The following is a 27023-nucleotide window of genomic DNA, read 5'->3' on the forward strand; positions in this document are numbered from 1 at the left end:
CTTCATAATCATCAAACCCACAGATTATTTTTATCAGGGAATTATTGCAAATGGTATTAGGAAGTGATCTAAAACTCTATTTTTTCTATATAATTAGACAATTGTTACTATACTATTCAATGCAATCCCAATAAAAATCCCAATAAGCTTTTGCATTGAGTTTGACTAGCTTTTCCTAAATGATAAATATGAAAGAGTAAAAACTAAATATATCCAGAAGATTTTGAAAGTTAAGTTTATCAACTACCAACCACTTAAGTCCCAACAAAACTATAATAATGAAAACAATGTGACATGGGTACAGCAATGAATTACTGCAGGTGTAGTTTTTCATCACTCTGTATTACCTGCTACTGTTCACAACTCCCTCTCATTTGAGTTCTCCTATCATTTCTGTGGAATTTCTCTGTTGGGGCTGGTTCACTCTCCTGCCCCTTTCCAGCCTTTCTTTTCCTTTATCAGTTCCAAAGATTCTGTTTTCAGATGTCTTCTTTTCTTACTCTAAACACTCCCTTGGGAAATTTCAGAATGTGTCGTGATTTTAACTATCATTATCCAGCCCACACTATTTCTCTACCCCCTCCCCAAATAAGATTCCTAGAGTTTAGGGTACATATGCTTTTTTTTACCTCCTCAATAATTATATAAAAGTACACAGCTCAGGCTGCCAATGACCTCTGTATTGCCAAATCCACTGCATGATTTTCTCCTCTCATTTTATCTTTTTACTCCATAGTATTCCCACAAGCCATGCTGTCCTCTTTTGGATTCTATAGTATGACACAGATCTGGCTTCCCTCTAGTCTCTTTGGCCACTCCAGAATTATTCAAAAAGGGTTCTTGTATTCCACTCGACTTCAAATGTTGAAGGGTCAGTCCTAAGCATCCTCTCTCTTTTTTTCTTCCTACATTTCCTATGTGGGTAACCTCATTCACTCTCACAGCTTTACACTCCTCTGTGTTAATGCTTATGACTCCTAATTTATAGCTCTAGCCCGAACTCTGTACTCAGCTTCCCGCTCCTGACATGTCTACTGCTATTTCTTACAGGTAGGTTAAACATTCGGGTTGCCAGCTAAAACAATGCATATAAACCACATATAATGTTATAGTATTACTGTGCAATATTTGCCACAGACTTATCCTAAAACATTATTCATTGTTTATCTAAAATTCAGATTTAATTGGGCATTCTGTTTTCTTACATACTAAATTTGGCAACCCTACTTAAACTTATGTCCAGAATGAAACTCTTTTTCTTTTAATTGATTTGAGAGAGAGAGGGAGAAAGGGAGAGAGAGAAGCGGGAGTGGACAGCAGAGAGACACTGATTTGTCACCCCACTCATTTAGGCATTCATTGTTGCTTCTAGTATGTGCCCTGACTGGGATCAAACCCATAACCTTGGTGTATCAGGATGATGTTCTAACCAACTGAGCTACCCTCAGCCAGGGCGCAGAATTTTTCCTTCCCCCGAGAACTGTTAAAACCATTCTCTTTCCATTATTTCACACTTTTTTCTTTTAAAGATTTTATTTATTTATTCTTAGAGAGAGGGTAAGGGAGGGAGAAAGAGGGGGAGAGAAACATCAATGTGTGGCTGCCTCTCATGTGCTCCCCACTGGGGACCTGGCCTGCAACCCAGGCATGTGCCCTGACTGGGAATCAAATCAGTGACCCTTTGCTTCACAGGCCAGTGCTCAATGCACTGAGCCACACCAGCCAGGGCTCACACTTTCTTAATTTCAGTAGATAGCACAAATCTTCCTTTACCTAGTTCTTCAAGCTACAAACCTCAAAGAATCAAATTTAATTTTCCTCTCTTCCTCACCTCTCACATCAAATTTATCACGAAATCCTGTTAGCTCTATCTCCAAGTGTATCTCAGATTTAGCCACTCCTCTCCAGCCCCATGGCCACCACTACCTCTAATCCAGACTAATTCAATAGACATCATTTTTTCCCACTTTTACAGTTACCCCTTACTAATTCTCCATAGAGCACTAAAAAAATTAGTTTAATACCTAAATGGGATAATTTATTATCCTGCTTCAGATCCTTCAGTAAATTGTTAATGCATGTCAAATGAAATGAAACTCTACTCTGGTTTATGGACCTCTGAATGAATGGCAACTGACTGTTTTCTCAAAATTACTCTTTTCACTCTCCTACTTTGCTACTGTTTGCTACCCATGCTGGCTTCCTTTAGTCCCTGTAACACTCCAAGCTTCTTCACACTTTAGCACCTTCACAGATGTGAATTGCTCTTCCTGGAATACTCCCCCATCCCTATTTCCCAACCAACCCTCCACCCCAGTTTATCCTTCAGACCTCAGAATGATTGAATGATGCTGCCACAGAGAAGTTTTCCTAAAAAAGTCCATTACTATTGTACTTTCACTTTACTTTTTTATTTTCCTTCATAGTACTTATTAGTATTGGCATTTATTAATTTATGTACTCACTTATCTTTACACCAAGATTATATAAACTTCATCCATAGCATCAAATACTATGCTTGTTTTGTTTACCATCTAAAAACAATGACTGGGAAATTAGTATACTTACAAATAAAAAACCCCAAAACACTGACTGAATGAATGGATGACTTACAAATCTATTTCTCTGGTGCCAGACCCAAATGTCTAACATCGTTAGCCACCTCCACAATTTATCTCAGCTCCCTATAGAATGAAGTCCAAATGCTTAGCCAGGCTTTTCTGGACCCATACTGAAATATTTGTGTACCCTCAATGTGTCATGTGCGCTCTAGTATCTGTGCATATGTGCCTCTCTGCCTAGCTTATTTTCTTCCCTGCTTTCAGTCTGACCAATGAAATTCATTTTTCAAAATTCTTTTCAAGTGCCACTTCTTCTTTGAGTGTTCCCAGACCACCCCTTAGCCACTTTTTATGCTTCTATAATATTGGTACTTACCCCCTACTAATAGCTAACATTTATTAAGAACATTTCATAGATCATTAATTATAATAAGTCTATAAAGATTCCACACATTTTTATCTTCACCATAGCCCTATGAGATTAGATTTATTATCGACACATTACAGAGGAGGAAACTGAGAAAAACAGAGGTTGGTAATTTACCTAAAGTTTAAGAGCTCTTATTTGAGAAGCCAGAAGAGGCACCAGGACAGACAAACTTTAAAGTCTATGACCTTAATCACTATTCCCTACTGCCATGCCAAGTACTCAACACACTAAGAACATGTTTTCATATATCTTCTATTTATTTATATTCATTCCCTCATTAGCTTGTGAGCCTCTCCTGGGCAACCTGGTATCAAAATCATCTTTGTTAACCTAGTTAAATATTCATGAACAAATAGTTAATAAAGGCATAATTTATGATAGCACAAAGTTTTTCGATTACATAATATTTGAATGGGTTTTAAAAATGAAGATCTGAAAAATTTGAAGAAAAAGATTGGCCTCATAATATTTTTCAAATAAGAAATTCAGTATATACATTAATTTTTAAAAAGTTATTTTGCAGATACTTGACAAATAACTGCCTTTACCATTCAAATAAGCATAAGTAAATGTAAGTGCCTCAGAAGAGGAATGGAACTTCGGTAATCATTAAGCATTTTATGTCTCATAAGGCATATACAAGTATGTTGTCATCTCTTCAGTTGTTATTCGTTAACTCATAGTTAGTATAGCTGCCACCAGTTACAACAGGCGGCTATTTAAATGATTTTTTTAAAGAAACACAGAAAGAAACCCTTCAGCTAAACTATTTTTCTGCACTCTCTTCTTTCTCCCCATATGAGCCCTTATTGCCACCCTGACATTTGTATACATCTACATACATCCACACACATACCCCTCAGCCATTACATACAAGGTCTGTCTAGAAAGTATTCAGCCATGTACTACGAAAAATAGAGGCATTTATTGAAGAAGATACAAAATACAAGAAACATTGCACATAGGACAATGACATCCAGTCCCCTTCAAAGTAGGCACCTTGGGACCTCACACAGTTCTCCCTATTGCCATCAGCTGCCCCATAGTATTTTCCTGAATCTCATCAACAGTCTGACACCTCTTCCCTTTCAAAGGTGATTTTAGTTTTGGGAAAAGCCAGAAGTTGCAGGGCACCAAATCTGGGCTGTAGTGGGGCTGAGTCACTTGGGCGATTTGATGTTTTGCCAAAAAATCTCTGCATAAGACATGGTGCATGAGTGGGCTCATTGTTGTAATAAAGCTGCCAATCACCAGTTGCCCATAGCTGTAGTCTTCCGAATCATCTAATAGTTTCCACAGAGGAATGTTCAAGCCTCATGCAAAATTTGATGCAGGTTTGTTGCTCTACTCACTCAGTCATTTTGAATGTGATGGCCACACAGTACACATGCTCACTCAACAGCATCTACTATCTCCACTGACTAGTACAGTGAAGTTATCATTGCTTACACATGCATATTCCATGCAGTCCACTCTCCCTGACTGCAAGGTTACATGAATGTCATAAAAACCATTCTCATGATATTAACAATGGTTGGACTTTTTCCAGACAGGCCTCATGTATGAGTTGCTCCTTGGGTTAAGTCATTAAAGGATGCCATTAAAATGCCAAACTGTGTAGTAACACAATGAGCAGAGCAAAGACTATATAAAGCCATTACAATGGTGCCATTGTACGCCTGAAACCTATATAGTAATTTTATTAACTAATGTTCCTCAAAAAACTCAGTAAAATTACAAAAAAATTAAATGGTGCCACATAGACACTTGATTTATTTAGTTAGCTAGCAGATACCTAGCAAAAATGAAGCATAGGACATATAAGTTTCAGTAAAGCATAAGGGAATAAGGAAGTTAGAAGAAAGCATGTAGGCCTAGAACTTAGATTATTAAAATAGGGGTGGGTTGGCTAGGTCTACTTTTTAGAGTTTAAGATAAGTTTTTCCTTTTAACCATGACATAGTGCGGCAAAGTAGTTGAGAGCTATAATGAGCTATCCAGTCAAACAGACCTAAATGTTAATCATAGCTTCCCCAAGTAACATTGGATTGGCTTTTAAAATTCTCTACATTTTGGTTTATTCAAATATAAAATAAGGATAATACCATCTTACCTGGGGACTATAAGGATTCCATAAATCAAAAGTTATACCACATCACATTATACAATTTCATTTCTTTTATTTCATTTCAAATGTTCTTTGCCTATTTTTTATTGTTTTTTTTTCTATTTCATATTGATTCCTAAGAGGGTCTGTTTGTTTTTAGATTAAGAATGTTAATGCTTTACTATTATACCAAAGTACTTTTTCCAATTTGCCTTTTAATTTTAATTGTTTAAATGTAATATTTAGTTCTGAAGCTTATACTTAATGATATGAAAACCAAAAGAGTAGACATTCCCAACTGCTAATAAAAGTAGCTTTAACAAAGAGTAACTTACACATGAGCAAAATAATTTTTAAAGTAACAAGAGAAAGAAAAGATTTTAAATTCTAAATCCAAGCTGAGGACTGAGCTGTACTAAGAGCTCATAAAATACTTTCTTATTGACAAAAGACACTTGGGGATGCTTGTTGTGTGTAAAATGGAGGTCATAATTTTTAAGATCAAATTTCTTCTGGCACTTTTAGTAACATATACCACACATGTTTGTCAGAAGAAAATAAAAAAGTTAATAAGAATTGAACACATTACATTTTATTTGAAATACATTTACCTTCATATATTTGGGGGAAAGCACCTGTCAAAATGCATTCCAGGCTATGTCAAGTTCCAAATACTTGAGAACTGGCTAGTAAATTATGGAAAGGATAGTTCTGAGTATATTTGTTATATCTTTTCTGGCTATAGCAGTTCCTCACCTGTAGAAACTAGATTTTGATGTAATAGATTTTGATGTAATTCTCTGAGGAGTGAGCTAACCCTAGACAAAACAGTTTCAGAGCCATGCTTATCCCCAAGACCCTTCATATCCTCTATCAGTAGTTGTTCTTTCCTCGCTATTTCCCTGAGTCTGAAACTCCCAGAAAAGGAATGGCAATTACGTGGTAGGTATATAATTAGTTTCCTTGCTAACATATATGGCTGTTAAATTTAACCAATAACAATCACCTTTCAGAATAAATCCACTTACTGGCTTAGAACCTTTTATAACATAGTGCTCCAATAAACTGACAGGAGGTGGCAATCACATTTTAGTCAAGTTCACTTATCATTAAAATGACAGCTAATCCTACTTAAACAGTACCTTTATTTTAAATAGGATGCTCTTAAAGGCTGGAAAACTTTTAAGAGCTAAATATATGAAACCTCAACACTTTAGATGTAAGGGTGTTGATGCTTGGAATGGAAAGGCTTATTCCACACTTCCTTGATCACTCTCTGCCCTGCACCAAATGCAATGCTGTGGCTGACATTATCAGATTTCTTCTATCCTAAGGAAGATCGTTTGAAAGTTAATTCAGAGAGCATGATTATACTTCTGTGGCTTTCAAGCTTAGCATTTGAGGCTTTTTTCATACATATGTTTAAATGTATTTCATGGAAAAAAACTACAGAGGGAGGTTGGGGGAGGTGGACAGGGTACAGGGTGGATACATGCTGATGGACAGAGACTTGACATAGGGTGGTGAACACACACACAGTGTAAAGTTGATGTGCTGTAGAACTGTGCACTTGAAACCTGGGTAATTTTGTTAATCAGTGTCACCCCAATAAATTCAATAAAAAGGAAAAAAACAGAAAAATAAAGAAAAATTGTACAAATAATATCAGGTATCATGATTAAAATCCATCACTTTAAAGAGAAAGGATAGTTAGCAGCAGAATATTTAATCTCTCAAATCTTAGGTCACTAACACTAGACATTGAATAAGAAGATTTTGGATATAATAACAAAATGTAAGAATAAGATATGAAGGCACTGAAAATCTCATGAATTTTTGGTGAAAATATGAAATGGTCTGGCCTCTGTGGAAAACAGCCTGGAGGGTCCTCAAAAAGTGAAACACAGACTGACTGTATGCTTTAGCAACCCCTCACCTAGGTTACAATTGAAAGCAGGGACTCAAGCAGATATTTGTATTCAGATGTTCATGGTAGTGTCATTTATAATAGCAAAACAGTGGAATAACCCAAATGTCTACCAATGGATGAAATGATAAACAAAATGTGCCAAATGCATACAATGGAATATTATCCAACAGTTAAAAGAAATCAAGTTCTGATATATATATTAAAACACAGACAAACTTAAAACATTATAGTAAGTGAAATAAGCCAAATACAAGAGGACAAATAGTGTACAATTCCACTTATATGAAAGTACTCTGAAAAAACAAATTTGTAGAGGCAAAATGAAGAAAAGAGGTCACCAGGAGCTAAGGGAATGGGGAGTTATTTAACCAGTGAGGAGTTATGTTTGGGCTCTCTTCCCCTTTGCAGCCATCGCAGAGGTGCCAGCGGTCAAAATGAAGTTCAGGCCCTTTGTGACTTCTGACTGGAGCAAGTACCACAAAAGGTCATTTCAATGTACTTTCCCACATTCGCAGGAAGATTATGTCTTCTCCTTTCTCCAAAGAGCTGAGACAGAAGTACAATGTACCATCCATGCCCATCTGAAAGGTCGACGAAGTTCGGGTTGTGTGAGGACATTACAAAGGGCAGCAAATTGGCAAAGTAGCCCAGGTTTGCAGGAAGAAATGTGTCACCTACACTGAACAAGTGCAGCAGGAGAAAGCTAATGGGACAACTGTCCATGCAGGCATTCATCCCAGCAAGGTGGCCATCACCAGACTGAAGGTGGACAAACACCACAAAGAGATCCTAGAACATAAAGCCAAATCTCGCCAAGTAGGAGAGGAAAAGGGCAAATGCAAGGAAGAAACAATTGAGAAGATTCAGGAATAATGTAATCTTATATACAGCTTTCATTAAAAACTTGAAATGAAAAAAAAGAGTTAGGTTTGGGATGATAAAAACAAAGTTCTGGAAATGACCAGTCATGATGGTTGTGCAATGATGTGCAAGTCCTTACTCCGCCTTCCAGAGAATCTTTTCTCCTTGAAATTTCATTTCAAAATGAGTTGTACTAACATTTGACATTTTTAAGCTGTGAGAAACCATACTCTTTTCTCGGAATAGCTAACAGAAAAGTATGTTACTTGTCATATTTGGTGAAAAATGTAAAACAACTTCAAAATATTTAATGTTCAAGATCTTTAAAATACTATTTTAAAATTGCTGTTGTTTTAGAAGAACTCACTGGGTTGAAAGGCATTCACAGTTTACTGACAGATTTCATCTTTAACCAAGGGCAGGCACAACAACACATATGTAATTAGTTCCCTAAATGTTTGTGCAGAGTGAAATTTAACTTGCCCTTTGTGGCGTCATACCACAAGTCTCACCCCAAAATAAAATGGAATCTAGTTTGTGTTTTTTATTATGATAAAATGTTAAAATAATCTTTGACCAATGATTGTTGGTACTAGCCAGCTACAAATTTGATGTTTTGACTTTGTTAAACGTCATTTAAAGTTTTCATAACTTTCAGACTTCCCTGGAAGAACAGTGCAACTGAAAGACGTAACTTTCTGTATCATTTTATATCTTTTGATACGATCACTTAATATTTTCTTTCAGAACAGAAAATTATCTGTTACCATTTTGGCATATTTGCATGCTTTCTAGATGTACAGGATCAGTGGCAAGGTTTGACAGTGCCGTGGCTTTTATTTGTCGATTCACAAAAAAGTCCAATATAAATAAAAGAGGCCTAAATTTCCAAATGATCCATTTCTATTGGACCCTAAATAAAATATAGGCCAGCACTAAAAGTATCTAAGATGTTATATACCATGAATTCTGGTGAAACTGGATTAAAGAATACAGTTGACATGCTGGATAAAAGAAAGAGGGAACAAGCTACAGATTCTAGCTCAGACTCCTCTAACCACGTGTTCCTGCGCTCTCCTTCAGGATGTCTCCATGCAGATGCAAGAGGGAACTTCTCTCCCAGGTGTATGTAACTAGATGCCTTCATTAGTACATGTCAACTGTATTTCTAGCTTCATTCACTATATATTAACTATATATTACATATAATATATGCTATGTTTTTATATTACGTTATATTATTTATTTTATCACACAGCTTCACACACAATGGAAATATGGAAAAGCTGCTATCCAATCTTGACAGGGATTATAATCTCAAATTTGGTGGCACTCAGTGAGTACCTTTTGATAACTCATTAAGAGCAACTATATTTAAGAAAGTTTATGTGAAGATTTTGCAGTCATCCCTTTTTCTGGATCCAGGTTGGCAAATGAATTTCATGCATAGAAACTGTTTAGAGTCCTACTTGATGAATGGGTTTTGCAGGCTGATTCTGGATGAGATGAGAAAGGATCATTTATGATTTGCTACATTTAACAGTGTTCTCTGTATAAGAATTCATTTAAGAAACTTCTTTTAAGACTTAGTGCTAGGAATATTCAGGTTTCACCTAAGGGACTGGTTAGTTTATATCTCATGCACAACTTGTTTTTTTCTCCTCTTTGCACTGCTTTTAGAAAACAAACAAAAAAATTTCTTCTTTCTAGCACTGGGCTAGAACAGTACACCTGCCCTTGCAGAATCCATTTCACATCTACAGCCCACCCTTGATTTCAACTACATTTTCCTATCTTTATTTTCGCTTAGCCCCAATTTAATCATTTACATGTTTAATCTTCTAGAATTGTTTATTCTGTGTCCTGGAATAAGACTAAATACAAATATCACAAGGGCAACTTAAAATCTCTCAGAGGCTGGGTTTTCTTTTCTAAAAATAACAGGTTGCTCCATGCCAGTTCTGAAATTTTGTCATATTTCTAGATAGAAACCAGGGAATCACAAATTTATTTATGTTTACTGACTTTATTGACTAATTTTCTAAATATACCCCCTTTATATTTTGCCACAATCAGTGAAAACTCATTGATTCTTCCAAAGGTGTCTGTCTTAACCTAGACAATGTCTAATTTATGTATTCCAACTAGTTTATATTTAAAGAAATTTCAGCAAATGGTATGTAAAAATATCTATTCTCATGATAGTGCCAAAAAAGTAGCATTTCCTATGAAGATACAGAGAAATTAACAAGGTTAATAACTTTGGGAATGTTAATTAACATGGACATAGATTAAGATATCAATCTAGCAAGAATGATCTTAGTTTTCTTTTTATCCTATGTAACATTCTACCCATCACATATCACTAACTCCATTTAGCAAAGCACTCATTAATGAGGAAAGTCAATTAAAATGTATAAAGAACTATTTGCTATACACTGTAAATGAATTATATTACATAGAAAGACTTCAGAGCAGGTTTATCAAATAGGCCTTTCAATTCTACCTGTTCTAGAAATGACAGGTTTTTAAAAAAACAATTAATTTTACTAGGTAACTGTGGTTAGATATTTCTCAACTCCACTTGCCTACTACTTTATTATGTGTACAATTTAACACATATTTTGTTGCAATAGAAAGATAATTATTGGTTAAATTAAGAACAATTTTCCTGTTTGCATTTTCTTGCTGACTTAAAGCCTGATTTTAACTTGTGTTGTATGCTCATGTTAAAAACAATTTAAAAATATTAAAGTCTATAACATTAGCATAATGGGTACATTCTCTCTGAATCTCAATAGTGTTTGTTGGTTTCTTTTTCTAAATGTTACTCAAAGCTTTGTAATAGATGCCATTCACAGAAAGCTTTTTTCTTTCTTTTTTTTTTTAAATTTCTAACCAGAACAATTTATACTTTCAATGATCTCTGTAATGAGCTCCAAACCAATCTGTACAATTTTGCTAACACAGAGGGTCATACGAATTCAGAAAATGTAGAAACTTTAGATTTTTATTTTCTTTCCAACAGCAAAACGAGTTTCCAAAAGCAAAAGAACCATAAATTCTGGCCCAGCACTGATTTCACAGAATTAACTAGATGACCCACGGCAGACAGCTCCCCAGAAAGCTTTGTCCTGAACGTTTGAGCATTCATCCACCCCTGGCTGAGAAGCATACAAATGCTTATACTACTCTTTGATTTCTCAGAACTGAACCAAGAGACAGGCTCTCTCAAAAGCTATACAAGCTCTTTGCAATAGTACTATTATTCTGGGACAGTAATGCAAGACCTAATATAAGGTCATGAATAAATTCATTCTTCAAAGTATAATCTGCTCAAAAATATATTGGTCTATTTACCATATTCCAATATGGCTGGAAGAAATAAAAATGAAATATAATAAATGTCACAAAGTTTTCTAGATGTGAAAAAAATTAACAATATATTGGGCACTGGCAGAGTAAGTTCTTTGAGAGGCCAAAGAGATGATATAAAAGAGAGTCCTTTAAGACAATGGAGAACTCAAGCTCTGGGCTAAACAGAGGGAAACCTTCTGTAGAAGAAAATGTTGTAATAAAGTTTCATATTTTAGTCCCTATTTCTTCTAGAGAACTAAAAATATAACTTTCATAATCTAGTCCTATCCTATTGTATAAAGATTTCTGCTTAATAAAGAAGCCACTAGGATTTGGAAAACTTCAAATGCTTTAAAAAAAATGAAGAGGTCACTTTATAATAAAAAAAGGAAGATCATAACCAGGGTACCTGGGTTTACCTTTGCTTTGCGAAAGCGGTAGACCACCAGCATGCTAACGAAGTCGAGCAGCATACACAGGGCTTGGAAGGAGATGATAGCAAGTCGCAAATACTTATCCTCCTGGACAAAGCAGGGGCTGTCATCAGCACAGTAGGGGCAGCCCTCCCTGCAGGGTAGGCAGACATGGGCTTCTTCTGACACATCTTTTGTACTTTCTGCAAAATGGTGATCCGGACCCCTTCCTGAAAGTTCCAAATAAAACCACAGTGTCATTGCACCTCTGAGACAGGTGAGACTGAGTACAGAGTCAAAACGCATCTTCACCTTTTCATTCTTTTTCCTTTTATTAAAGACTTTTGTCAACCTTCTTGCTGGAGAAGAGAGTTACTTTGCTTTTAGACTCAAACAAAATTCTTTTTATCCATTTGATTTTTTTTTTAAAAAGCATCACTCAGAGTAACTGAGGGAAATTAGCAAACATGGAAATAGAAGTCCTTAAAGGCAGCAAATAGTTTTCTAAGTTCTTTATATCATTATCTACCACTCACCAACAGATACCCTCTATGACACAAATCATATTCCATAAATATTTCTTAAGGAATTAATGAGAGGCAAGATAAGGAAGCTGTATCTTTTCTGCAACAAACAAATATACACAACTGCTTGGAACTACTTGACCTAGATGACAGAAAAATCCAAAAGGAGGCTTTGATTACTCCTTAATTCAGCAGGAATCTCATCTACCAAGTTCATTAGGTCTAAATTGGATAAAATGGTACTTAATAGACCATTATTCAGTGTTCATTTGCATAATGATGGTAAATCCATTGCCCTGAGTACAATCCATACTTATAAATTACTATGTAATTTCTCAATTTGCATACCCATAGGACATTGTCTCACTGTTAACTAAATGCTGCTATTGCCCCTCCCTTTAATGTTAGATTGTTCTATCTCAGCTATCAAACAGAGCTCTGAAGCACCAGGGTAAAGATCTCTTTAGTTGTTGAGTATAGCTTTGACCATCATCTAATTCACACCATGTAGTAAAACCAATGAACAAACAAAAACACCTATTTCCCAACTCTGAACTCAATATTTCAACATGAAAAATGTTATTGAATATACACCCAGTTTAGTATATTACACAACCACATAGTTTGGTATATAATACAACCTTGATTGATTGAGGAATTTGGGAAAATGGTTTTTCTCGTTAACAGTATTTTAATAACACAAAATTTAACAGAAAGTCTTTATTGCTTTCCCCTCTTATTAAAGGTTCACAATTCTTCTAAAATATATTTGTCTGCTTTATTTTCTTAATAACTATAATAGCAAAAACAATTGAATATTTCTTTGATGATTCCAGATATATTGTTTTTTTAAGAGCCATCATTCTGCTGCAGAGCGAAAAGTATGTGGATTTCAGGGTCCAGCAGATGTGGTTCCCATCCATAGACAGCTCTATGGCATTAGGCAACTCACTTGACCACTTCGGTTCTTAGTGTAACAGGGTGCAGCCAAGAGAGGGGCCCCAAATAGGGATTTGAAATGCAGTCCAGAACACAAGGTGTTCAGGAAATATTAGGGTGTCCTCACCCCGCTCCCCCCCACCCTGCCATAGGTGTGGGTTGGGGGAAGGGACACCTGGAGCAGGGCCATTGAGAGCTGTTTTGCATAGCAACTGCCTTGCAGCTAACCTCTGGCATGGTCATTTAACATATCTATGGCCTTTGGCTGGTTACACAGATATGTTAAGTAGCTGTGGCCAAGCTCTGAGCCAGGGGAATGGAAGTAACTTCCCCACCAAGACGTAACTGGGGGGCAGGTCCCCCTAGTTACAGCGCCTGCATGGGAGCTTGGAGATGATTGGCTCCATGACATGGGGCCGCACCTGCCCAGACCCACAATGGCAGCCCAGTAAAGCTGGAAGGATATAAATTCTGGCATGTGAGGCCGAGTGTGGGAGGAGTCAGAAATGGGGCTGGAGAGGAAGATTGGTGCAGGGATTTAAAACCGCAGACATAGCAGCCATGGGGAGAGAGAACCATGTGTTTTTGGCTGAGTGGAGACTCCTGCAGCCATGTAAGGAGAGGGACCATGCGGCTGTGGCAGTGAGGAGAACCATGTGCTTTGGCCAGAGTAAGGGGATCACCCTCTCCCCTGTGCAGCCATGAGAAGAATCACCATGCAGCTTTAGCAAAGACCCACCATGCAGCTTTAGCTGGAGATCCCAGCAACACAGCCAATGGTGCTGGGAACCGAGGAAGTCCTGCCAGCCAAGCATGGATTACTGGGAAGAACCAGACACTGCCTGAGCCACGGACTTTTATTTCTTTTCCTGAGATATGGTACCCCAGACTGGGCAAAGGGGGTAAGGAAGGACTGTGTGTGTTTGTGGGTGTTTTAAGGGTCTTTGGGATTTTGATGAAGACATTAGGTCACTACTTTAAGTCTGTAGCATTAAATTAACATTTCCTTTCCTTTTCATGAATCTTGGGCATTGAGAGATCTCTTTCCTCTGGTGGCAGACATAATGAACCTGGGGGGTTCCTTTCAGGTAATAGTATATTGTCCCAGCCCCCCCCCCCACCGACTTGTTGCTCTGTAACATTAGTATACAATGTATGAAATACAAATTGCAGTGGGGTTTAAATGAGATGATGTATGTACAAGGTGGGGCAAAAGTAGGCTTACAGTTTTTCATATGGATAATAATATAATAATGAATAAATAATACAAAGATAAACTGTTTTACGTACTTACAACTATAAACCCACTTTGCCCCGCCCTGTAAATCACAATGTAATAAGGTTTGGCTAAGGGGGAAGCCCCAAATAAGGACTTGTAATGGGGTCCAGAACTTGGTGTCCAGGAAGTATTAGAAAAAAAAAAATATATATATATATAGGATGTCCTCACCCCTACAAGTCTGAGCTGGGGGATGGGACGCATGGAGCAGGGCCATTGAGAGTTGTTTTGAATAGCAACAGTTTTGCAGATAACCTCTAGAACAGTCATTTAACATATCTATAGCCTGTAACTGGTTTCATAGGTATGTTAAACAGCTATGGCCATGCTTTGAGCCAAGGGAGATGGGAGTGACTTCACCCACAGTGTAACTGGGAGGCAACTCCCCCTGGTTACAGAGCCTGCATAAGAGCTTGGAGATGATTGTCTCCACGCCACAGGGCCACACCTGTCTGGACTTACTATGGCAGTCCAGTAAAGCTGGAAAAATACGGGAATGCTGGCAGCTGTGGCCAATTGTGGGAGGAGTTGGAAATGGTGCATCGGAGGAAGATTGGCGCTGGGATTTAAATCCAGGTGTGGCAGCCATGCAGCATCTTTTTGGGACCACAGGGCTTGGGCAGAGAAGAACCACAGACTTCTATTTCTTTTTCTGAGATACAATCATCTGGACTGGGCAGAGGGGGAAAGGAGGACTGTGCATTGTGAGTATTCTAAAGGACTTTGGGATCTCAATGAAGACATTAAGTCATTACTCTTAAGTTTGTATAACTCTTCAAATAAATAATCCCTTTCATTTTCACCAGTCTCTGGCATTGAGAGATGTCTTTCCCTGGTGGCAGGCAAGGCAAACCTAGTACAGGGTGGGGAGCCCCCAGAGCACAAGGGTAGGTCCATTTGGCAATAGTATATTGTTCTGCCACCCCACCCCTGGCCTCGGTCTGTTCTGTAACAACAGTGCCTAGCTTTCTCTTTTACTCCAAGTACGGAAGCTACAAAGAGGAACTAGGAACCTATTGATGCCTAAAGAAAGGCACTACTTGATAAAAACAACAACAACAACAACAAGAAAGTGAGAAGAAAAAGTTGAGGTAGGGAGGGAGGGAGTGGCAAGAATAAGCTCCATTTTAGAAAAATTAAATTTGAGGTCCAACTCATTGTCCAAGAGAAATATACAATAAGAAGTGAGAAATAATATAAGACTGGACTGTATGAAAAGGATCAGTATGAGTGAAAGAAGCTGCAGAGAGCTCTGGGAGTCAGCGAGGTATTGATAAGGGAATGCAAAGAGGAAGAATTTTAGACAGGCAGAAGTTTTTATAATGTCATAAAAGGCAACTTGGATTTACTGGAACATTCTGGAATGTGAACAAAGATGATAACTGAGTAAAAGCTCTGAGGTTTAATGATTATTTTATCCTTCCTTGACCTTTAGGGCAGTAGTTTCCAAAGAATGGTAGAATGAAATTAGGTTGTCAGATCATAAGGAATAAACATGATAAAGTAGAATATTATTTCAGTAAATATTCCAATGAATGAAAAAAGCTAGAAAAGCTCTGATTAATAAAAATAACAATTAGAACTATACACAGGATGTCTCCTCCATAATTCTTCAAGTAGCCCAGGAGTTCTGGCCAAGATGAAAGGCATAGGAAGAAATGCTTCACTTGTTCACACATCCAAAAGAAGGACAACAAACAAATTTAAAAACAAAAAACAACCAGAACTGCCAGAAATTTAAACTTCATGGATTCTGACAACCAAGGATTTAAAGAAACTTTCATCCAGAACAGTAGGAGAGGTGGAGACAAGCAGCTGGGGCAGGGAGGATGCACAGCCAAGGTGGTGGCTGGTGGACCGGTCAGTCCCACATTTGTGGGGCAATAAACTGGGAAGAACAACTGGGAAGCAAGACAGACCACAGAACCCAGGATTTCAGTGTGGGAAACTAAAGACTCAAAACCTCTGGATGTAAAAATCTGCGGGAGTTGTGGCAGGGGGAGAAACTCTCAGGAGAGTCCGTGAGAGCGACCCACAGGGTCCTAGAATGTATACAAACCCACCCACCTGCAAATCAGCATCTGAAAGGGGACAGTCCATTTGTGGGAAGTGAGGGAAGTGATGGAAAGTGAGGCTAGAGCAGAGCCAGAAAGTGGCATTGTTCTCTTTCTGACCCCTCCCCCACATGTAGCATCACAATGCAGAAAAGAGGGTTGCCTTGTCCTAAGGCCCTGCCCCTTACAACACAACAGGTGCACCAAGAGGGAGAAATATGGCCCAAATGAAAGAACAGATCAAAATGCCAGAAAAAGAAATAAGGGACAAGGAGATAGCCAACCTATCTGATGCAGAGTTCAAAACACTGGTAATCAGGATGCTCACAGAAATGATTGAGCTCAGTCGCAAAATGAAGGAAGAAATGAAGGCTATACAAAGTAAAATAAAGGAAAACATACAGGGAACCAAAAGTGAAAGGAAGGAAACTGGGACTTGAACCAAGGATTTGAAACAAAATGAAGAAAAAAACATCCAACTGGAAGAGAATGAAGAAACAAGAATTCAGAAAAATGAGGAGAGGTTCAGAAAGCTGTGGGACAACTTTAAACATTCCAACATCTGAATCATAGTGGTGCCAGAAGGAGAAGAGGAAGAGCAAGAAATCGAAAACTTTTTTGAACAAATAATGAAGGAAAACTTCCTCAATATGGCAAAGGAAATAAACTCCCAGGAAGTCCAGGAGGCTCACAGAGTCCCAAAGAAATTGGACCCAAGGAGAAACACACCAAGACACATCCTAATTAAGTTATCCAAGATTAAAGATGAGGAGAGAATCTTAAAAGCAGCAAGAGAAGAGCAGAGAATTACCTACAAAGGAGTTCCCCTAAGACTATCAGCTGATTTCTAAAAAGAAACCTTACAGTCAAGAAAGGGCCGAAAAGAAATATTCCAAATTATGGAAGGCAAGGGCCTACATCCAAGATTACTCTATCTAGCAAAGCTATCATTTAGAATGAAAGGGGAGATACAGTGCTTCTCAGATAAGGTCAAGTTAAAGGAGTTCATCATCACCAAGCCCTTAATATATAAAATGTTAAATGAACTTATCTAAGAAATAGAAGATGATCAAAAATATAAACAGAAAAATAACAAACTCACAATTATCAACAACTGAACCTAAAAAACAAAAACAAAATCTAAGCAAACAATCAGAACAGGAACAGAATCACAGAAATGGAGATCACATGGAGGATTATCAGTGGGGAGAGGGAGAGAGAGGGAGAATGGGGGGAGAGGTACAGGGAATAAGAAGCATAATAGGTAGGCACAAAAGAGACAGTGGGAGGTTAAGAATAGTATAAGAAATGGAGAAGCCAAAGAATTTATGTGTATGACCCATGGACATGAACTAAATTGGGGATGGGGTGGTGGGGTGCAGGAAGAAGGGGGAGAAAGGGGATAAAAAAGTGAAAACTTTAACAATTAGATCAATAAAAGGATTTGGGGTGTTTTGTTTCGTACCTTTGCATTATGAGTGAGAGCTGAATATAGCTGCAGTCAGCAAAGGAAGGCATTGGAAACTAAGGGACAAGCATATGGAAGACTAAGAAAAGACTCAAGAAGTTAGGGTTGGGTATAATCAAGAGTACAGTTGAAGAAATTAACTCTAGGAATATTGATTACTTCTAACACTGGAAATAAGTAAAAGTGGATTAAAGATTGTTCTAAAGTAGTTTTTATAGTGAGGAAGGGTGAGCTGAAAACCATTTTGAAGTAGAAGAAATAAAATGTGTCAGCTAGTCTTGTATAATGTTTTATACTTCTCAACAACTCAGGTAAGAATATGGGTTGAGACTGAAGAAGGTCAATTCTGGAATAAAGACATGAAAGAGTAAGGCAGCAATGTAATACAACATGACTAGTTGGATCACTTGGTAGAAAATCCAGTTAGGATAAGACAGTATGATTCACTAGTAGATCTGGTCAAGGCAGTTTTTCAATTTTCACAATTATCAGTAGCCTAGAAACAAATGGGGAGGATGGAGCAGTTGAAAGAGAATAGCAAAGAGGACTGTGACAGTGACATTGCAGGGAAAAAGGAGAAGCCAATGCAAGGCTGTGTAATGGAGCTGCAGCATTTGCTCACCTCCTGAGCCTGAGTATAATAAGGGGTTAAAGATAGAAACATTTGTCCATCATGAACATTTTGCATCGATCAAGGGTGGCTTCCAGAGTCATTAGCTACCATATATTTTCTAGGTTAAGTACTTAGTCCAGAGCAGTTTCCTTCATCCCATGCCATGACTTCAGTGGTGTCCCACAGCAGAAAGAAGAGTTAGATGTAGGGCATGAATTCTCAGTCTGAGGCAAAACAAAAATACATCTACTTTTAAGCAAAGTAGTTCAATACTTTCAGGAAATAGAGATAGCAGTAGGTAAAGTAAGAGGGCCAAGTAGTATTTGAAGATACAAAAAACAGGTATGTAATACAGACACATTGAGGAATGACAGGGCGCACAAGTTAAAAGCTATGAAGTGTGAAAGCCTTGAATATTAAGAAAACAATGAATTAACTCTCTTGAGTACAAACTGAATAGTCATGTAAGTGAAGCTAGAAAGGGTCATTGTCCTATTTTTTTCTTTTTTTTTAAATGTATTTATTTTTATTGTCATTTAAGTACAGTTGTCTCCATTTTCCTGCCACCACTTTCCCTCACCCCACCCATGCCCGCCTCCCACCCTCAATCCTACCCACCTTTGGCTTTGTCCATGGGTCCTTTGTACATTTTCCTTGATGACCCTTCCCCCCTCTTTTTCCCATTACCCCCATCCCTCTTCCTCTCTGGTTACTGTCAGTTTGTTCTTTATTTCTATGTCCCTGGCTCTATTTTCCTCTCTTGTTTGTTTTGTTGATTAGGTCCCACTTATAGGTGAGATCATATGGTATTTATCTTAGGTAAAGAACATTGTCAAGGATTCAGATAGTCTGATAAAAATGACAAAAATGACAAAAGCTCTAAGATCAGATTTGACAGAGACTGGGATTTCCCTTTTTGGCCAAGATGGCAAAACAGGGATTAAATTTACTTTACCATTAGAAACAACAACAAAAAATGGACAAAATACTAAAAAGAAAAGTTTTATAGATGCTGGACATTGGTGATCGCGAACAGTGATTTATAATAAGTATAAATAAACACTTCTCAAACAAACCTAACTACCATAATCAGAATCAAACCAAAAATCTGTGGTACATTTACACAATGGAACACTACACAGCAAAAAGAAAGAAGGAGCTCCTACCCTTTGCAACAGCATGGATGGAACTGGAGAGCATTATGCTGAGTGAAATAAGCAAGGAGGTGAAAGACAAATACCACATGATCTCACCTATAAGTGAAACTTAAATCAACAAAATGAACAAGCAAGCAGAATACAACCAGAGATGTAGAAATAAAGAACAAACTGGCAGTGACCAGAGTGGGGGAAGGGGATAACAGAGGAAACAAGGGGAAGGGTCAACAAAGAACATGTATAAAGGACCCATGGACAAGGCCAACTGGGGGGGGGGTTGAATGTTGGAGAGGAGGCATAGGCAGGGCAGGAGAGAGCAATGTGGAAGGGGGGGAATGGGACAAAGGTAATGGAACAACAATAAAAACATTTTTTTAATAAATAAAAGAAGATCTACCAAAAAAAGTTAGTAAAAAAAAAGTATGAAAAATTTGTTTTGTGAAATAGTTCCTTTTAACCCAGTCTTTGTTGTCTTGCATTAGCTAAATAGGCGGATATTTTCTCATTGTTTTAAGAAGTTCCCTGCTATGTAAAAGTCAAACAGTATATACTACTTACTTTCAACGCAAATGAAACTTGAAAAATTCACCTGTATCTACAAAGGTATAGTTTTCAAAGATGTTACAAGCAGAGACTTTTTAGCACTTTGAATCACTCAAACCCGAAAAATACTGCAGTATGTTAACTGTATACTATTATTTTTTTTGTAACATATGATCATGGCAAGCAATCTCAGTCACATTTTAGATACATTTAACAAGTCCTTTATAAAATTTTCAAACATTTGTAATCAATCAAAATTCGAAAGTTCTTTTTTGCTTAAAACCAAATTTATGGTTCCTTTCAAATAAATGTAGAGAACCTAAACTATCCCTGACTTGTTTTGCATCATTATTTTACTTTTGCTCAATTTCCTCATCTTTCAAAAGAAAGAGGTATGAGATAAAAAGAACTGAGAAAATAGTACCTCAAGTTGTATAGCATTTGATAGAAACAAATTATTATTCAACTCGGCAACTATTTTCTGAGTGTCAAATTATGTTGTCAGGCACTGTTTTAGAGAGATAAGTAAACAAAACAGGAAGAGATCTCTATGCCTGTGGAATTTATGATGTATTGGGAGAAATAGACAACAATCAATCAATATAATAGGTAAATAATATTATATGTTAAAACTGAGAAGTGCCAAGAGGAAAAATTAGTGGAGCAAGGTCAGGGACATTAGAGGTGCTGAGGGTAAGACTTGTAAGTGAAGAGAATTACAGGTGGAAGAGACAGCCAGCACAAGGGTCCTGAGGTGGGAGCATACCTGGAACATAGGAGGAAGTTCAGAGAGGCTGTGTGGCTAGAGTGGAATGAGTGTGTCTCAGTGTTGCCATGGACAAAGTCAGAGAAGTAATGGAGCCAGATCATAAAGGACATTGTGGGCCACTGGAGGGTCACTGGAAAGAGCCATGGCAGAGTCTTGTATAGGGGAATAACATGACATATCTTATGTTGTAAAAGGATTACTTTGGTTGTGCAGAGAATATACTGTAAGGGGTAAGAGAAGAAGCAAGGAGATTAGTGGAAATTTAATGAGTTGGCTGTGGAATGAGAGAAAAAGGGTCCAGGGTGACTCCTAGGTATTTGGCATGAACTAAAAGATGAATGAAGTGACTATCAACCAAGATGGAGAAGGTCGCTTGTGGAGAAGTTTTTGGACAGGATCATAAGTTTGAACTTGAGTTTGGTTAAGGATGTCTACTAGAGACTCAAGTTGATGATATTGATTAGGCATCTTGACATATACGTCTGGAGTTTGGAAGAGAGAAATCAGTACTTAATATAAAAGATCATTGCATTTAGATAGCATTTAGAGCTATGAGACTGAATCAGTTCATCAAGAGAATAAATGTGTTGAGAGAAGACTCCTAGGGCTCTTCACCAATTTCCCAGGCTCTGACTCATATTTTAAAGTGTTTTGTATTATTTCTTTCCATAACTGCACATGCAAAACAAACAAACAAACAAACAAAAAACCAACCAACAATCAAACATTTTCTCTGGATTTAAACATGACAACGCCATCAAAGAGCTACAGCTGCTATCTGGGTTTGGGTCCCTGAAAGTAGAGCCTGCGATAAGGACCCAGATATAGGTAACAGATTTGGGAGGTGATTTCCCCAAACAGGAGTGAAGGATCAGATAGAGTGGGACAGGGAAGAAAGAAAAGGCAATAAAAAGTACATTATAGATTTGGATATCACTGTGGGTAACGTGGGCTCAACTCCCTGGGAACTCTCTAAAAACTGCATGCAATGTCCCTCAGGTTTGTTTCTCTAAAGAATGGGAGGCTGGAGCATTTATTCAACAACTATCAGTCCCATCTGATGCAAGCTGCTCCAGGAACTTCAGTTTCTCCACAATCCTTGTCAATGGTTGAGCAAGTTTAGAGGGTTTCAGAAAGAGTCTAAAGTAAAGAAGGAAGAAATTCTGTAAGCACTTGAGGTGAGATAGTGAAAGCACACTCAATAATTATAGTAGGGACTAAAATCAGAAGTGGGTGAAATGTAAGCAACGCAAAATGCCAAAAAAAAATATAGTATGATAGCTTCTAAGTTCCAAAGTAAGCTGTCTCTGGCACCACCCGTATAGAATACAATCTGAATGATGCCCCCTAGGTTTGAGCAACATGCTAACTATATGCTGGATTTAGAGAGGGACACAGCTTAGGACCTGGTATGTCACACAGATAATTCTAATTATGTTGTTACATACTTTCCTATACATTTGAAAGAATTTAGTTGGCAAAATTAGTTTATTATTGCCTGCAGTTCTTTTTTTCCCTTTATGTATCAATTGATTTGTTAAAGATAGTGGAGAATACAATGACTTACTCCTAGTTTAAACTATTCCATTTAAAGGATAGAACCCTCTTTGGTATGCTTTTTGTTATGTGGATTATAATCAAATTAATCTCAGAATGGTGAGATACTCTAATAAACTTGTTATCGGTGGATGGTTGGTCAGAGCCCAGGGAGTCCCTGCCCATTAACTAAGATGGTGTCAGGTGGAGACTCTTATGCTGAGCATCCAAAAAGCCTTTCCCCTTGGTGTGGGACCAGGACCAGATAGGCATATGTGCCACAGAAGTCAAAATGTCACAGGAGGATATGCTGGGCCAAAGACTCCTGTCAGTCTAACCTGGGGAAAGAAGGGCTTGGTTTGAAGGTGGACCCACCCAAAGCACCAAAAGTTTGGGAAGTTGATTGGTCATTTTGAGAAAATACCTGGATTGTCCCATACCCAAAAACTAATATAAACTGAGGGGAACAAAGAAACACTCTCTGACTTGGCTCTCTGGCTCAAAACCTGCATTTTCGTGGTGTGTTCTGTTCTCTCCATCAGCCATGAGACCTTAGCAGCCCATGGTCTCCAAGAGGGTCTTTCTCTCTCTCTCTCTCTGTGTTACACACACACACACACACACACACACACACCCCAACCTCATGAAGCCATTTGCCAATGTGTCCACGTGCTCTCTCCTGGGGCCTTGGGGCCTTAGCAGCCACATGGTCCATAGCCTCCAGGAGGGAGCCTGAAACAGGAAACAACCTAGAAGAAGCTAAGCTACCTAAATGATCACTTAGCAACCTCCTGCAGATTCCAAAAGATGGTACTTTAAAATGGAGAAGGAACTCTTGGCTCTGCTTTTGTTTTGGTCTTGCTGAGGATGGTTGGACTTTGTCTGGTTTTCTTTCATTAATTGTTGCTCAAGTACCATCCCCACCTCGAACCCCTGATCCCACCCCATCTTAGTTTTGTCTATGTGTTCTTTATAGTTATTCCTGAAAATAAGTGGAACCTAGTCAACAAAACAAACAAGCAAGCAAAATATAACCAGAGACATTGAAATTAAGAACAAACTGACGATAACCAGAGGGGAGGTGGGAGGAGATGATGGGAGGAGGAAGGGTGAAGGGTTTTCAGAAACAACTATAAAGGGCATTTGTCTTGGTTTTGTGCACAGATGAGCTTTGAGACACAGAGTCTGCCACTCTCCCAGATTACAAATCAAACCTCTTCCCTTTTGCATCAGCACCTGCCTCACAAGTTTGGATTTTGTGGTGGCAGGCAGCTGAACCCCCTTTTTTCTGTTTAGTAACAAGCTGAATTGATCAAACTGCCCAAATCTGTTTTTTAAGATCTGAAAGTACAATAATTTTAAATCATCACCAAAAAATAATCCTTATTTCAATGTTAGCAAAAAGGGCAAAACAATTTTTCTTTTCATATTTTGCTAAACTCAATAACTGATATTTGTAGAGAATTGTCAGAGACCCATAAGACATTCTGCAACAGTCTAAATATTTGGCTTTAAGATAAATTGTTTCCTCTCCATAAGATATACACAAACATTTAAAAATAAGAAAAAAAAAACAAAAGAAACTTCTTCTGAAATTAAAAATGGAGTACTTTCTTTCTGAAATTTAGTTTGTGTGCATTAAATTGATATAATTAACAAAAAAACTATTTTCTTTCTCTTACTACAAATCTTTTTTCTAAATTAGACTGTGATATAACTTCTTCATTATGACAGAAAGATAAACATTTCTTTCACTAATTCATATTGTTGCTCATCTATATTTCCTAATTATGGCCCCCTCTACGTTGATATTTTGGTTTTCATGTAAATCAAGTTTCTTTCATATTGATTGCAATGTCCCCCAATTTTGACTTACTATGGAGACTGAGTTATTTGTCTAGATTCAACCTACTCAAGCAGAAAATAGGAAGTAGAATTCAGAAACACAAGAATTTCGGATAGTCCTATTGAATACTCCATTCTTACTGTGCAAAGCTGGACTTAAATGTACCTACTCCAGCCTGTTATTTTCTTCACAAACTTGTTATCCACAGATCCACACCATCACAGAGAACTTCTCATGACTGATCCACTCTCTGTTCACTTCTCCTCTTGATGCTCCAAGGCCCTATAACTATCTTATTTGGCTCTGTTCTTCTACTCTGCTTACTGTTAGCATTTCATAGATCTATATGCTATACACAGTCAAACTGTGTTTTCCCTCAGAATAAAACAATGGTTTTATATCTTTATTTTGCAACTTACATTACAAACAGACACAAACAAAAGACCCAACACAGTGGGCCATAAAATAAAAACATGACTGCAGGACATACAATGAAAAAAGCACATATACTTCATCATCTTTCTCAGGTATGACAGAAATAATAGTTAACAGGTATTACATCACTGAAATAGTAGCAGCTAGATATAAAGTTGGAAACTGACATAATTCCAAACCATTATATATTTTCAGATATGGGCAATACTAAATTATATTGGTTAAATGAATGTTTCAGTATTCATGGATAAAAGGCAATTTGTTAGAAAATAAATTATGATCATATTTTATTCTTTTTGCTTAAAGTGTCACTACATCAACTCACAAATGTCAAATACTAATGTGCTAAAATAAGAAACTTCTTCTTTAACATTGCCTTAATGTTATCTGACTGTGAGAAATGATGAGGTTCTGTAAGGGAGACAAAGTGGTAAAATAGAGAAAACAAAACCAAAAGTCAAAGACTTGATTTCTTTCTTTTTAGTTTAGTTTTTAATTTTTTTTCTTATATTGATTCTAGAGAGAGAGGAAAGGAGGGAGAAAATCATTGATGTGAGAGAGAAACATCAACTGGTTGCCTGTTGCACGGGCCCTGACTGGGGAACAAACCTGCAGCCCAGGCGTGTGCCCTGACCAGGAATTGAACCTGCGATCTTTCATTTTGTGGGATGATGCTCCTAGCAACTGAGCCACCCTAGCAGGGCAGAGGCCTGATTTCTAATGCTTAAAAAAGCTAAAATCAAGGACAGAGCTTTCTACATTATATCCCATAGGACTAAAAAAATGATTAAATAATACCCTATAGGACTCAAAACATGGTATGTGTATATGATATATGAGGAGGGGCCCCCCAAAACCCCAGAATTATCTTCTGAAGGGCAGGCCCCTTATAGTATAGGCTTCCCTCTTTAGGTGAGTTTCCTAGGAACCCATCTCTGTATCAGTGTACCAGCTGGCATTGTGAGAGGCTACATTTGGCTTCAGTGAATTTTTTTCAAGACCCTTTCAAGCATTTCTCCATTTCATGATGTACGAGTGCACCTATCCACACTGCGCTGAGAGTTCAGCAGTTTTTGACCAAAACAGCATTACCTCCATGCCCCACCCTTCCTATTCACCTGATCTCACCTTGAGTGACTATTTTTTGTTTCCCCAGATGAAAAAAGTCCTCAAAGGGAAACATTTTGCAAGTTCAAGAGGTGAAACAACAAATGACAGAAGCACTAAAAGGCATAAAAAATGACAAGTTCAAAAACTGTTTTGAGCAGTGGAAAAAATGTCTCAATAGGTGTATTGCATCAAATGGAGAATACTTTGAAGGTGATTGAAGTTTAAACACATAAGAATAAATTCACAATATTTTATAAATAAATTCTTAATTTTGTCCCCTTGTGTATATATATTATATATCATATAATATGGAATATTACTCAGCTATGAAAAAAGATGACCTGCCATGTGGACAACATGGATAAACCTTGAGCACATAATGCTACATGGGATAAGTCAGACAGAGGAGGACAAGTGCTCCATGATATCACTTATACAGGGAATCTAAAAAAGTCAAACCTGTTAAAAACAGAGAATAAAACAGCAGGTATTACCAGCTAATGGGACATTGGGGGAATAAGACTAATGGTGGCTGAGGATACAAACTGGTAATGAATACTGAATAAGCCAAAGAGAACTAAAGTACAGTATATCGAATATAGACAATAATGTTGCGCTCCAGTGACATAAAGTGATAAATATTCCTTCGATAACAATTACATTACAATATATAAATATATCACAGTAACACACCATATATCTTAAATTTATGAAATGTCACAGGTCAGATTTATCATATAAAAAATCCCATATATTCTTTATCCAGATTCATTGATTTTTTTAATCCTCACCTGAAGGTATGTTTATTGATCTGAAAGAGAGAGACATTGATGTGAGAGAGAAATATCAATCCGCTGCCTCCCGCACACAACCCAACCAGGTATTAAACTCACAAGCTAGGTTATAATATGCTCTGACTGACATTGAACCAGCAACCCTGAGGTACATGGGACAGCTCTCCAACCAACTGAGCCACCCAGCCAGGGCCAGATTCATTAATTATTTACATTCTACAGTATTTACTTTATCATTTATATTCTCTTGATAGATGTTTATAAATTTATACAGATATTATCTTTTGAACCATTTGA

General features: G+C 37.5%; 1 protein-coding gene and 1 pseudogene across 1 annotated transcript in view; one reads left to right on the forward strand and one right to left on the reverse strand.

The window, feature by feature from the left end:
* The window catches only part of GPR158 (G protein-coupled receptor 158), a 366089-nt gene that overhangs the window by 143109 nt on the left and 195957 nt on the right, over nucleotides 1-27023 (reverse strand). Inside the window, exon 4 of the mRNA XM_028506632.2 lies at nucleotides 11666-11889. Coding sequence (XP_028362433.1) covers nucleotides 11666-11889 — 224 coding nt within the window. The remainder of the gene's footprint in view (nucleotides 1-11665; nucleotides 11890-27023) is intronic.
* Nucleotides 7418-7948, forward strand: LOC114492385 (annotated as a pseudogene).

This window comes from Phyllostomus discolor, chromosome 1, assembly GCF_004126475.2.
Source record: "Phyllostomus discolor isolate MPI-MPIP mPhyDis1 chromosome 1, mPhyDis1.pri.v3, whole genome shotgun sequence".
NCBI classification, from domain to species: Eukaryota; Metazoa; Chordata; class Mammalia; order Chiroptera; family Phyllostomidae; genus Phyllostomus; species Phyllostomus discolor.